We start from the raw sequence: 15,330 nt of genomic DNA on the forward strand, positions 1-15,330 counted from the left end.
TTATTAAATTTGAGGGGGAAAAAGAGATCAAGGTAGAATTAAAGGTACACGTTGGTCTTATGTAGTATTTCCAAGACCACGTGTTGACACGGTGGATATAAAATCCAGACCTCAAAACAGAAAGCCCACATTATAATTTTGAACTTCTCAAAGTCCGTTTTTCCCACCTTACTATCTCCTCCGGGTAACAGCTGTTAATACTGTTGATGTATTCTTGGAGCAGAGAGCCGGGTCCTGCCTTTATCTCTTGAACCTTTTTCAGTCCACCACTTGTTACAAAAAGTCGTCGAGCTTTGCTGTCATGTGGCAGTACCTTGAAAAGTCAAGCACGTAAAATTGTCAGCTTTCCTTTTCCAAGTGGGATTATTGCTAGTGAAAAGAAAGAATATAGCTGAGGAAATGTAAAAGAGAATTTATGTGCAATATATCTGTAACATAATGAACCTAAGTTTGCTGCCGGTTAGAAGTAAAATGTAGTCTTTTTAGAAATGTATCAGTTCCTAGGAGTCTAGTGCTCTGGTATCGTTTGCTTAAGAAGACACGGGGGCACCTGGGTGGCTCAGTCGGTTAGGCGTCCGACTCTTGACTTCGGTCCAGGTCATGATCTCACGGTTTGTGAGTTCAAGCCCCACAGCGCAGGACCTGCTTGGGGTTCTTTCTCTCTCTCCCTCTCTCGCTCTCAAAAATAAACAGATAAACTTAAAAAAGAAAAGAACACAAAATTCTGCCGGAAGCAAATACTCCCAAAGGCACATTTTTGTAAGAGTATATGCTATGTGGTACTTGTCTTTATTTTAACATCCACAAATCCCGTTGGTTTAGTGGATTTTGAACTCAGTTTTATTTTGAACTCAGTTCAGGTCAGTCTTCATTTTCTTAGCAAGTTCAATAAAACTAGAATACCTCACTCAGTCGCCTTCAAGACTAGACCATAAAATAAAACGTTCAGAGATAATGCCAGCTGTTCCTTCTCAAGAGCTGATGACTCTGTAGATGGGCCACTCAGCAACCCACTCCCTTCCCCTTTTAGTTGATCAAAATCGCTGCTCAGTTTCTTAACTAGTACCCGGGGCGGGGGGGGGGGGGGGGGCCGACGAGACGGATTTGGCTTATTCTTTAGAAGCGGAAGCAGAACATAAGTGTTGGACACACACAACCATATCCCGAGGCAACCATATCCCGAGGAATGTGAAACCTTCTGCTGTCCAGTGACTCAGGTGCTTGAGGGTCAGCCAAGCTGTTGGAGATCATGGAAGACAGAGAACTGAAGGCTGTTAAAAGATAGTATTGTCTTTCAGATGAATACATTACTAGACCTAAGCAGGTACAGGACCTAGTTTAAAAGTTGTAACAATATATAGTTTTCGTTCGTCATTGTTTGGAGAAATCTAGTATGCGAAGAGTAGTACCTCCTTTACGTTAGCTTTATAACGATTCAGAGGAATTTGGCCCCCATCTATGTGCATTAGTTTATGAAAGTCAACCTTAAGCACCTCTGTGTTTTATTTCTTAAAAACATCGTGTGGTTTTCAGTGGCGGGGGGGGGGGGTGAGTGTTTAATATGTGCCTGAGATTAAGCTACACTCTTTACGTATAACATCTCATTTAATCTTTACAATGACCTTATAAAACAGGAACTCTTATTACCCCCTGTTTTATGGGTAAGCCTACTAAGGTTTAGGGAGGTCAAGAGTTTGCTAAAGATATTACAGCTGGTAAATGGGAAATCCGGGCCCTCCAGCTCCAGAGCCTGAGCTCATAACCACTCTGGGATGCTACTTCCAGAGACCCCGTTTTCTTAAATGAAATCTCCTGAGCACCATTTAATCGGTTCTTTATAGCCTGAGTTACCATCCTGGCCATCGATGGCCGTGGGAACACCATCATTCTTTCTCGGCCTTTGCTAGCAGCAGTCAGTCAGTCCTGCTGGCTAAGCCCACGTCCAGCAGCTTGACCTTTCTACCTTACTACTTTTAATCTGCCATGATCTAAGAAATATGGTGGCTATATTTGTTAAAACCGTTCGTAAAATGAGTCAATAAGCTCTAAATGACGCTCTGAGAGCATCTCCAGAAGAGTGCACGGACTTTGTCATACGTGGCTCAGAGACCTTTTTATTTTTCTTTAGAAGATCTTTGCGGTGTTCCCAGATGAGTGAGACCAACAGACACCAGGATAATTGCTAAATTACCTATCACTATAAACTGTCTGTATTATGGGGTTTTTATATGTTGACGTACTGTCTTCTCCTCAAGAACACTAAAAAGGACAGTAGAGGCTGTGAGGAAAATGTGAAGGAGGAAGGATGAATTATTTGTGTGTGAATCTTTTTTGACTTATGTGAATGTTATTAACCTGTGTTGCCTTCCCTGTCGCGATAGTCAGTGAGAACTAAGGAGTAAAGCCCTGCCCCCATCTCTCGGAAGGAGACATTGACCCAACGGGGGGAAAAAGAAATTAACAAGCCATTGAAATGTTCTTCCCCCACTTTCAGAAAAGAGAGCATCTCTTACCTTACTGAACTGTCCAACCACGTGCTTCAGGATATTGGGGGGCGCATCATACAGAAACGGCTCAAGGGCCGGTAAATAGGTGCATTTTTGTAGGATACTCTTTATGGCTTTCTTACTCTATTGAAATGCAAAGCAAAATACAGACCAAAGTAATAATCAAAGCTTGACCAAAATTCATGGCTCATGTTCCTAGAATTTGAAAATACAGTGAATTTCCAGTCCAACCTGCAGGTGTTTCATTGTTTAAGATGGGTGTCAGAAAAATTTCTATCTGGCATGGGTTTCACCTACCTGCCGGTTGCCTTCATGTTAAGTTTTAGAATGTGCGGTGTATTACTGATCTCTTAAAATAACCTATGAGCAAAGTAAAATTAAGCATAAGGCTATAGACTCTAAATTAATATGTATTATATCTCATTCGTGTAAAACTTTGTATATGTTAAGCCATGAGAGCACCAATATGTCCTATTCCTTCCAACCAACAAGTAGAAAACACTCAGTTCATTGTAGAAAGTCATTATCAAACATTCTGTGTTCTCTAAAAGGTTTCATGACTTCTAGGTATAGTCAGAAAGGTTCTATGTGCATAATTCAGTGAACATTTGCAGATGTGAAACTGCCCCATTCACAAAGATCGACCCGACCATACGGGAGAGGTCCCCTCAGCAGCAGGGAAGGTATTATCCACAAGCTCAAGAACAGGTACTTCCCCCCTGTCCCCAGCACTTTGTATTTCACAGTGACACAAGTGTGGCTGAAGAAGCGTCCTGATGTGACTGTAGCGCATCCCTGAGGCCACCTCTAAGGCCACGGCTGGTTGTGATTCTGTTTCCTTGTGTTAAAGCCTGCCCCCTTCACTTCGGAAGGCTCCCCAGTCAGGTTGGCCCACAGCTGTTTCCCCCTGGAATCCCACACCTGCTTGTATGTGGTTTTGTGCTTCCTTCCTCCGATCACCCATTCTCTCTCAGGCCTTAGCCAACCTGGTCTTCTGCGATCCTACTACTGAATGTTTAACAGTGCTTTTGAAATGTCAAGGAGCGTTCTGATTCTCACATCATGAATTTTACAATTGGCAAAATTGTAAATTCAGGAAAAACTTTCATCACATTTGTGCTATCAGTAAAGGCCCTGTTAATTTTATGGTTTCCCAGAACCCCGGGCTAAGCAGTCCTGCATAACTTATCTCTCGATACGTTTGTCCTCAAACGTTGTTTCATAAACTAGATGAAATAAAGCAAGGAAGGTAAGAAATGCAACCCAACTTTCCTCCACAAGTAAATTGGGACTAAACTTTCAGTCCCCGACACACCTAGTTATATCTTTGTGAGCCGTCTTAGGATCATGGTGACCTTAGCAGGCTGACAAATTTAACTTAACCGCTACTGGTGATAAGGTCTACTAATTGTGTAACACAGATCACAACCACCGTACCATGGTGATATGCTATCGAGTTATTAACTGAGAATTCTAGAAAAGAGTCTAATGATCCTAGAAATTCACTGAACTTTACTATCCTTTGTCAAGAAGTATACTTGATTTATGACTCCATACTTCTAGAAAGTATATTAATTAATATTTTATTAACTTGTCAATTTCTGGGCTTTAGATTTTTTAACAACCCTTATTGAAATATAACATATACTGTAAATTCACTCATTTTAAGTACATAATTCAGTGGATTTTTAGTAAATTTACAGAGCGGTACAACTCTCACCACAACCTAATTTTTAGAACATCTTTATCATCCCAGCAAGGAACTTCATTCCATTTGTAGTGACTCCCCCACCAGCCCTGGGCAACTTCTAACCTACTTCCTGTCTATAAATTTTATTTTTCTGGACAATTCATGTAAGTGGAATCATAAAATCTGTGAACTCTGGAGTCTGGTGTCTTTCACTAAGTGTAATGTTTTTGGGGTTCATCCATGTGATAGCATTACTATTTAGAGAAATTGCCAGACTGGTTTTCAATGTGACTGCAACATTTTACATTTCCACCAGTAATGTAAGAAGGTTCGAAGGTTCGACACTCTCCAAATAAAGATCAACACTTGGTACTGTCTTATTAATTGTAGCCGTTCTTGTGGGTGTGAATTAATAGCTCATTATGGTTTTGACTTGCATTTCTGTAGTGACTAATGAGGTTGAACGTTGTTTCACATACTGATTGGTCATTTGTTGGTAAAATGTTTATTCAGATCTTTTGCCCATTGTTTAAGTGGGTCATTTGTCTTCTTATTTTTGAGTTGTAAGAGCCCTTTATGTATTTTGAATACAGGTATTTTCTTGAATGTATTATTTGCAAATTATTTTTTCAAGTCTGTGGCTTGTTTTTTTTTTTTTTTAATTTTCTTAATGGTGTCTTTGAAAGCATACAAGCTTTCCATTTTGATAAAAACCACAAGATGAATGTTTTTGTTTATCACTTGTGTTTAGGTGTCATTTCTAAGAAATTAATGCCTAAACCAAGGTTTCTTCTAAGAGTTTTGTACTCTTATATGTAGATCTATGATCCATTTTTAGTTAATTCTGGTATATGGTATGAGATAGGGGTCCAAATTAATATTTTATGTTTGAGGATATAATAATTGTCTCAGTGCCATTTGCTGAAAAGACTTAATCCTTTTCACATTAAATTGCCTTGGAACCTTTGTGAAAAATCAATTGACCGTAAAAGGGTCTATTTCAGATTTTCAGAATTCAGTTACATTGATATATGTACCATATATCTTGATTACCATACTATCTTGATTGTTGTAGCTTTGTAGTAAGTTTTCAAATTGGGCAGTATAAGTCTCTTTACAAGATTGTTTTGACTAGTCTGGTCCTTTGCATTTCCATATGAATTTTAGGATCAGTTTCTCAAGTTCAGGGGAGAGGGGAAGCCAGCTGGGATTATGACAGAGATTGTATTGAATATATAGATCAATTTGGGCAGTATTGCCATCTGAACAATATCGAATCTTCCAGTGCATGAACATGGAAGGTCTCTCTACATTTATTCCGACCTTCTTTAACTTTTTTCAGCAACGTTTGGTAGTTTTCAGTGTAGAAATCTATACTTCTCTTATTAAATTTATGCCTAAGTATTTTATTCTTTTTGATACTACTGTGAATGAAACTATTATCTTAATTTCATATTTTTTTAAGTTTATTTATAATCCCTATACCCATCATGGACCTTGAACCCATGACCCCGAGATCAACAGTCGCCCGCTCCACCGACTGAGTCAGCTGGGCACCCCTCATATTTAAATTGTTTATTACCAGCATATGAACCTATGATATATTTTAATATACTGATTTTATATCTAGTGATCTTGAACTCTTACTAGTTCTAGTATTTGTGTGTGTGTGTATGTGTGTGTGTGTGTGTGTGTATTCCTTAGGATTTTCTACACACAAGATCATGTCATATGTTGGGTTTAAAATTGATTAGCCTTTAGAAAATATGCCTAATGGGGGCAGCTGGGTGGCTCAGTCGGTTAAGCGTCCGACTATGGCTCAGGTCGTGATCTCATAGCTCGTGAGTTCGAGCCCTGCATCGGGCTCTGTGCTGACAGCTCAGAGCCTGGAGCCTGCTTCGGATTCTGTGTATCCCTCTCTCTCTGCCCCTCCCCCATTCACACTCTGTCTCTCTCTCTCTACTTCAAAAATAAATTTTAAAAAAAATTTAAAAAGATTAAAAAAGAAAATATGCCTTATGTTTGGTTATTTATGGCAGTGCACAAAATAAAATAGTTCTTACAACTTCATACTCTGAATTATAGAGAATGTATATGGTGTAAACAAACTCTTTTATTTCAGTAAATCAAGTAATTTATTACTTTGAAATAATACTAGATTATGGATTTTTCTAATTGTCACAGCATTTAGTAGCTAGTGTTTGTCCTTAAATATACATAATATATGATGATATCAGAGAAGGAGTCATGAACTGTCTATTTAGGGCAACTTGGGTTTGAGCCAGGTTTTCCTACAAAGTAGCATACCATGTACAGGTCTATATTCATTCATTTTTCTGTCATCTCTAAAAGCTGACTCTGTCCACATTAATAAAAACTATTGTAAAACCCACAGTGACTAGCAATACTATTTTTTAATCTCTTCACAATACACATAAGAATAGTAATTAACAAGATGAAATTGTCAATACTTGATACGACTTCAATTGTTTTTCACAGAAAACAAAAGAAATAACAAAAATTATTGTTGCTCTCCTTAATGGATGATCATTAATGAAAACTGCCTAAAATGAATAATGTTTCTTATTGAAAAATTAATTTTGTTCTGAAAGCCCTGTAGCCCAAAGAGTCACAGTTATTAAAAGGAAGAGGGAACATAAATCTTCATGACCTTGTGTTAGGTCTGGGCTCCAAAAGGGCGAGCAACAAAAGAAAAAACAAACTGAACCCCATTAAAACACTGTCAATAAACTGATGACCACCCATAGAATGGAAGAAAATACTTGTAAATCATACATCTGATAAGAATTTGTATTTGAGATATATAAAGAACTCCTACTCAGTAATAAAAAGGTAACAGCCCAAATTAAAAATGGGCCAAGTGTCTGATTAGACATTTCTCCAAAGAAGATATACAAATGGCCAATAAGCACATCAAAAGATTTTTCAGCATCATTAGCCATCAGGGAAATGCAGATCAAAACCACACTGAGATACCAATTCACACCTACCAGGAGAGCTATAATGAAGAAACAAAGGTAATAACCAGTCTCAACAAGAACGTGGAAAAATTGGAACCCCATACACTGCTGGTGGGAATATAGGAAATGGTGCAGCCACATTGGAAGGCAGTTTGGCCGTTCCTCAAAGTGTTAAAGAGTTAAGATATGACCTCGCAAATGCCACTCCTAGGTTTATACCCAAGAGAAATGAAGACATACATCCACACACAAACTTGTACAATATGTTCACAGCAGCATTATTCATAGTAATAAAAGAGTAGAAGCAACCCAAATGTCCATTAACTGGTGAATGGGTAAACAACATGTAGTATGGTGATGCAATGGAATATTATTTGACAATGAAAAGGAACGAAATACTGGTATGTGCTACAATATGGATGAACCTTGAAAGTTACGCTAAGTGACAGGAAGCCAGGCACCAAAGACCACATACAATGTATGATTCCATTAAAATTTTTTTAACGTTTACTTATTATTGAGAGACAGAGAGAGACAGAGCATGAACATGGGAGGGACAGTGAGAGGGGGAAGACACAGAATCCGAAGCAGGATCCAGGCCCTGAGCTGTCAGCACAGAGCCCAACGCCGGGCTCGAACTCACAAACAGCGAGGTCATGACCTGAGCCAAAGTCAGATGCTTAACCGACTGAGTCACCCAGGCGCCCCTGTGTAATTCCATTTAAATGAAGTGTCCAGAAGAGGCAAATCTCCAAAGACAGAAAGTAAATTAATGGTTGCCTGGAGCTAAGCAGGGAGGGTATGGAGTGATCCCTAAGGGGGGAATGAAAACGTTCTAAAATTAGATTGTGGGGACGATTGCATCTGTGAATGTACTAAAACCATTGAACTGTATACTTTAAGTGGGTGAATTATATGGCATATGAACTATATTTCAATAAAGCTCCTAAAAAACAAAGGGAGACGACTGTGATGGGAAGAACACAATAATTAAGTCATGTTAGAAATACTTTCGTAACGAAGGTAATCGAATGAACCTACTCAGATGCCAACCTAAGATAGACCATTTCAGTATGATGCCCCTAAATCAAAACAAATGAAAAGGCAACTGTGTGAATAGTTTCAAAATGTATGTAGGTGAGCTTGTTAGATAAAAGTTAGATTTTTTTTTCAGCTTTTAATAAGGCATTTGAAATAACTTAGGTGCAGGCAGATAGAAGGCTCTGTGTGAAAACATGCGAGCAATTCCAAGGGACTGCTCATTGGTTCTCCTGGATCAGAACCAATTAGAGAATGCTTACAGAAGCTGACCTGCCTTTGGGACAAAATGAACTTCAACGTGGCCTTTAATGTGAAAGCTGCCACAGAGTAACAAATGAGAAATACCATTAGACGGTTCCTAAAGCTCTTGGATACATTTTTCCCTACTGAGATAATGTCAAATCAAACAGACTTGGACTTTCATTGTAAAGCCCTTAAAACAACCAAGGTTAGAATCCAAGAAACCTTGGGGAAGCAGAAATAATAACCAAGTCCCTACAATAAGAAAATATTTGGATGGACTTAAAAAGCCTTGGAAAGATTGCTGACAGGATAATGATTGATAAAGATCGCACTTTTTAATTTAATACCCACTGTATTTCCTGAAAATAAATATTGTATCAAACATAGACAAAAGGAACCTTAACTTCTATTAGTAAACCTGAATGTTTGAATAAAACTAATTTTGTTAAACTTACACACAATAAAAACAATCTTGTTTCAAAAGGTGAAGTTCTCAAACTTATTTTACTCTAGTGATATTTATACAACCTAACATGATAACGATTCATTAAAAACCAAGTTATATAAACTTAGTAGCATATAAAAAGTATATAGTGCTAAGACACTATTTATAAGGGTTTCTCAAACTATAATTACTCTTGACTCTGCGATTAATTATTCAGTCTATAGCTAACATATGCCTTTATTTCTAAAACTTAAAGGAAAATATTATTATTATATTATTCTTTTATTATTTTATTATTTTATAAATAATGATTTCTAAATTATAATATAAATATATAAATATATAATATATAAATATATAAATAAATAATAATTTATAAATAAATAATTTATATTATTTTATTATTCTATTATTACATATCGGGCACAGCTTGTACCTGTGGAGACCCTGCTAGGGGAGGCCGTAGTCTTTGGACCGCTAGAGGTCAGGGTGGGAAGGGTAAGAAATGAGGAGGGAGGTGGGGGGGAGGGGGGAGTGGAGGTGCGAATGAGAGAAAAGAGGGAGGAAGAAAAGGCAAGCATGGTGATGGGTTAAAAAAATATGAGGCAAAAAGAGAGCTACATACCTAAGTTGAAATGATACATATGTAAATCAGCTGTACTTGGGCAACTCAAAACTGGAAAGGCGATTGTGGTTTCTCACCAGAAAGCCAAAGAATCACAGAACTGTTAGCCAGGGAAAGGCCTTGGCATATTGTCAGTCTTCCTCTCTACCAAGCACTGCCAGCCAGCATCTACTCGACACTGGAGAAATGTGAGGGAAGCCCTGAGTCTATTAAATCATCGCTGTGATCTGGAAAGTCTTACAAAAATGGAAAAACTGTTAGTCTTAGAAGTAAACTTCCCTCGATGAATCTGTAGTGAAATAACGTGTAAATATAACCAAACACACGTAAATTCACTTTTATAAGTTTATAAAGCCAACAAGTGATTCTGTAACTTTCAGAACCCCTCAGCTGTATAGTTCAAGTAAATTTCCTGCCTTGTTACACCATCTAAAGTTGCTTCAGCAAACATGCTTTCCGATTTGTTAATTTATTGTTTTAACTAAAATTTAAATGGAATTTAACTTACTATCGTTAATTTTGAATTATTATCTTTTCTGTGCACTTTCCTCAGTCCAAGTCAATTCTGCAAACTGCTTTCAGAAAAGTATAGGGACTATCCTGGGAAACATTTTTTCTTTCTTTGAAATTCTAAAACGATTAAACAACCCATCCTAATGAAACTCATGCTTTGTGAATCTTTCTAGTAGCTGGTAATATTTTTTCAGAAAGCTTGTCTTTTTTAAAAATACATGATTTAGGGCACCTGGGTGGCTCGGTGGGTTAAGTGTCCAACTTTGGCTCAGGTCATGATCTCAGTTTGTGGGTTTGAGCCCCGCATCAGACTCTGTGCTGACAGCTCAGGGCCTAGAGCCTGCTTCAGATTCTGTGTCTCCCTCCCTCTGTCTCAAAAATAAAGTTAAAAAAAAATAATAAAAATAAATTTTCAATGCATGATATATAAATGTTTAACTTAGTGCATCTTATGGACATTTTTCTTTTAAGGAACAAACATAAAACATATAATTAAAAGATCAAGCAGACTTGGAGTTAGAAGAGGTAGATCATGGCTTCAGGAATACCCTCTGACCATTTGTATTATACCTTTGGAAAGCACCTTAAATTCTTTTAGACTCAATTTTTTAATGTCAACCGGACCAAAGTTCTAACCAATTCCACCTCCAGAATCCTATTATTCAATTCCGATTCCATAAGAAAAGTCAACGTGTATGCAGAATACAAAACCCAGTCACTTACCTTACAAACCACACTGCACCTATTAATAAAATCAGCATGATCCATAATGATAACACGACATTATTTTTAAGAATGGGTCAGGTCTAGCAAATTTTCATCCAGCTGTTAAAAAGGAAGCGCTTACTTTTGTCTGAAGATCCTCTGAACTCTCTGTGGACATGTACAGCGAAAGCAGAACGGGCAGGGTGTTTGTGACGGCAACGGCCCGTGCGTGCTCCGGGGTATGTCTCCCAATCTGTCCTAGGGCCCAGGCGGCCGCAGCCTTAATGTGATCTTCTGGTTCTTCGGACAGGCAGACCGACAACTGGGGCACAGCCTGCAGCGTCCATCAAAAGAGCGAGTGGTATGAATCCAGAGCGGGATTAAAGAAGTCTCCCGTGTCTCCCAAACATGAGAAGGCATCATTTTGGCCTTGATCCTTTTTTTCCTCAACGGTTCGATAAATGAGCACATCACAGGGGCTGTCATTTTTCAAGTCGATAAAATGACTAGAACTAATTTACCTTAATTATCTGTAACAATCCAACTAAACTAAGAACATCTCTGCTAGCGTTTCCTCCCCAAATAGGCATTTAACCAAACAACAGATGTCCCAGACTAGCATGTTACGGGCAAAACCAGATTCCACTGTGACAAAATAAAAGTGCTCAGGGTTCTGAAACCTTTTATTGGCCTTTGTTTAAAAAGTTAATTTAGGGGGCGCCTGGGTGGCGCAGTCGGTTAGGCGGCCGACTTCGGCCAGGTCACGATCTCGCGGTCCGCGAGTTTGAGCCCCGCATCATTTTGCTCAGGCTTTTTATCTCGATACGCAAAGCAGAATTAACTAACGGGTCTCAAAGACACCATAGTTTATATACCCAAGGAAGACTCAACCAAATCAATTTATAATTCCAAATTCTGTACAGGCATAACTTCCTAACTCATTTGAGACTATAATAATTATCACCTCAGGGTGCCTGGGTGGCTCAGTCGGTTAAGCATCTGACACTTGATTTTGGCTCAGGTCATGATCTCACGGTTCATGGGTTCAAACCCCGCATCGGGCTCCGCACTGACAAGTGCAGATCCTGTTTGGGATTCTGTCTCCCTCTCTCTGCCCCTCTCCTGCTGATGCGTGTTCTCTCTCTCTCTCTCTCTCTCTCTCAAAATAAATGAATAAAACTTAAAAAAATTTAGTCATAAAAAAAGGATAATTATCACCTTAAATTTAGTATCATAAAAGCCAATCTTGTCACATGGTCAGGCTACCATAGCAAAGGCCAAATGATCATGTATACTTTCTTTTTGTCTGCCTGTATTTATTTATTTTTTTAAAAGTTCATTTATGTATTTTGAGAGAGAGAGAGGGTGAGTGTATGAGCAGGAGAGGGGCAGAGAGAGAGAGAATCCCAAGCAGGCTCTGCCCTGTCAGCACAGAGTCCGATGCGGGGCTTGAACTCACAAATCACGATCTGAGCTGAAACCAAGAGCCAGACGCTTAACCAACTGAGCCACCCAGGCGTCCCTTGTCTGCCTTTAAATTTGGTTATTAGTAAGACCAATTTCCTGAAGAAACCTGCCATATCTCTTCATTGGCTTCCTTCTTACAACTAAAAATGTGCATCTGCCAATACGAAAAAGGTCAGATCTGTCTGCAGAGTGGGGAACCTTCCCAGAAACCCCATACTTCTGGGATACATCACAAATGAAGCAGCAAGAGGGAGAGAAGGCACCTTCTCCCCATCCCCCCAAATTCTGACTTACTGGCCTCGGTTGTTAGGAATGTGCTTTGAAAATTACCAAGTGTTATTTGAATGGGAGTTGTTACTAGGCCCTGTACCGCGGAGGAAAAGGCAAGGATAACGCGGCTCCGGGTGGTTTGCCTCAAACTGCGACTGCCTCCACCCCGCTCTTCACTGACTGAAAGGCAAAGTAGGTGGGAGAGGACAGAGGCGACCCTAGGCCAAAGGAGGGGAGCGCCTCCTGGTTAGTTTGGGGAAGAAACACGGGGAGCAAAAGTAATGGCTTCTTTCATGCTTTCCTGTGTGCTAGCTTTCTGACTCTGCGCAAAGAACTGCAAATCGAAAATCCCAATAATATCCCCACGGTGACCCTTCAGAAAGCGGTACCACCGCTCTAGTCGCTATCACAGTCTTTGGTAATAGAAGAGCAAAAGGAGAAGCGCAGGATAAAAAGGGAGGGGAGCAAAGAATTATCAAGGAATAGGTAGAAAATAAAGATCTGAGGTTCCTCTTTATTCTGAGGATTAGCAAGGGATAAAAAAAAAAAAAATCCACACTTCTGTTTAACATACAGCAGCAGGTTTTCTATGCTGATAAGAAACCCACACCCTAGAGGGTTGCCAGAGACTATAAGCATACAGCTTTTGAAGCATTCTTTGGGAGATCGGTATTTATTCATTCAAGAAATATTTTTTGAGCACCTACTACGTGCCAAGGCAACACTCCGTGGTGGGTCAATACCAAGCTGAGATAGGGCCAAATCCCGAGAGCAAGGAAACAAAAACATTACTATCTGATGTGTGCTGTGAATTGCCTACCTCTGAGAAGAGAAATTAGTTCACGAAAGCTGACGGAGAGAAGGCGGGTAAAGAAGGGAAGACCTAGCCTTGTCATCTCCTACCCAAGTGACGGGAAACAGGATAAAGTGGAGACGTCAGAGAATAATAAAGACGACCACCAGGAATGTTGTTTATAACAGTTGTTTTATACATAAATCAAAGTGTGCTTTAAGTGTCTGTAAATGTGTAGTCAATCCTTCAAGATCCAAATACACTCAATATTTTTTCAAGCTTATTTGTTTTTGAGAGAGAAAGAGCGCTCAGGGGAGGGGCAGAGAGAGAGGGAGAGAGGGAATCCCAAGCAGACTCCACACTGTCAGTGCAGAGCCTGCCACGGAGCTCGAACTCACAGACCATGAGATCATGACCCGAGCCGAAACCAAGAGTCAGACACTTAACCGACTGAGCCACCCAGGGGCCCAGTACATTGACTATTTAAACGCACAAAATACCAATACTCAGAGGCGTTGATAGTTGGTTGCTCCTAAACACTGGCTAAAATTGTAAACTCCTGCAGAGTAAACTTTATTTCAAGCGTTGCTTTGGGACACTTATTCATGAGCCTCGAAAACATTTCTTCAGGTAGGTCAGTTATACTTTATACTCTGTGGGAGAGCATGTGTCTGTGGCTCGGTGTTAGAACACGTCCCTGCAGTAACTAGAGGAAATGACACAAGCACAGACCTTGGAGATGATCACCGCCATCGCCAGGTTCTCAGAATGAGCCGCGACATAGCCGAGCATCATGATGCCAGGCAGTCTTATGTTTCCTTTGCAGGACCCGATACAGTCAGTCACAGCAGCCACTCCTCCTGTGTTAACTATCAGCTGGGAAAGCTAGGAGACAAGGAGAGCCAATCACCATGACCGTGGAGCATAAGGTGATCTGCAAATATGACTTTAGTCTTGCCAAATTTTTTTAGGGAGGACCTAAAAGACATCTAGTGAAATTTGAAGTATTTAGTGAGATTATTATATTCATTAAGGAAACGTACAAGTACAATGATCCCGCAGTTTCAAAAGTGCAGACAGACTCGTGGTGAGGAGCCACTCGGTGGTTTCAGTTTTTCATGCATCGATAGCACACCTTTCATCCTGATTTTAATGGATGTCAAAATTCCTCACCTAGACACTAAGCCTAGGGCTAGTTCATAACTAGCTAACTACGGAAACCCCCAGTCACAATGCGGGAGTCTGGAGCACATTAATCACCGGAAGCCAAAAGACAATGTCAGACTAGAAATATTCTAGCCTAATTATCCCCCCTTTTCGTAGCAATGATCACTGGCTGATTGCCAGTCTTCAATCTTGAAACATCTCAACCAGATGAAGATGTCAGGTGGCAAAAAGAATGAGGACTTGAACTAAGTTTAGTGAAATGAAATTGATGAGTCAAAATATACACGGGAGAAAATACAACGTGAGAATCTACCCGGACTTGCTTCGTCTTTACTCCTTCAGCATCTGAGAACTCAAGCAGTTAGTAGAAGGGTGATTCGACGCTGTGGGCCTGGCGGTCTCTTCACACCCAGAGGCACACTGTCTCTCACTACTCCCAGCTGACCTAGAATGGCCTGGATGTCAAAAGCCCACGGCCCCCACAATTTAGAAGTGGAAAGCAGGAAATTATTAAAAAACTGAGATTTTAGGCTCAAACTCCATTGACATAACCCGGTGGTTCTCACCTAGGGGCACTTTTTTGTCCCCTGGGAAACATCTGGCAATCTCTGGAGACATTTTTGTCGTGATGGGGGTAGGGGTACTACTGGCATCTAGTGGGGAGAGGCCAGGAAGGCCGCTAAACATCCATCCTATGGGGTACAGGACAGGCCCCCGCAACAAAGAATCACCCCGTCCAACGTGTCCATAGCGCCGAGGATGAGAAGCCCTCACCCAACCAGATCGTGTGGCACAGCACTTGGGCCCTGTAAACAAACTGATGTTTTACATAAAAACGAACTACGTGTTCCAGTAGCTTAAAACCCTAAAAAAATATATATAT

The 15,330-nt window shown here is 40.0% G+C and overlaps 1 protein-coding gene across 3 annotated transcripts in view; it reads right to left on the reverse strand.

Moving 5' to 3' along the window:
- Window positions 1-15,330, reverse strand: part of SPAG6 (sperm associated antigen 6) — a 65,975-nt gene that overhangs the window by 5,773 nt on the left and 44,872 nt on the right. For 2 of the 3 annotated variants that reach the window (XM_040451244.1, XM_040451245.1), the window contains 4 exons: window positions 14,013-14,165; window positions 10,893-11,084; window positions 2,514-2,630; window positions 168-313 (listed from right to left, as the gene is read on the reverse strand). In XM_040451244.1, coding sequence (XP_040307178.1) covers window positions 168-313; window positions 2,514-2,630; window positions 10,893-11,084; window positions 14,013-14,165 — 608 coding nt within the window. The remainder of the gene's footprint in view (window positions 1-167; window positions 314-2,513; window positions 2,631-10,892; window positions 11,085-14,012; window positions 14,166-15,330) is intronic. The other variant, XM_040451246.1, reaches the window with a different exon arrangement.

Source organism: Herpailurus yagouaroundi, unplaced genomic scaffold, assembly GCF_014898765.1.
Source record: "Herpailurus yagouaroundi ecotype Mexico unplaced genomic scaffold, PumYag 203, whole genome shotgun sequence".
Taxonomy (NCBI): Eukaryota; Metazoa; Chordata; class Mammalia; order Carnivora; family Felidae; genus Herpailurus; species Herpailurus yagouaroundi.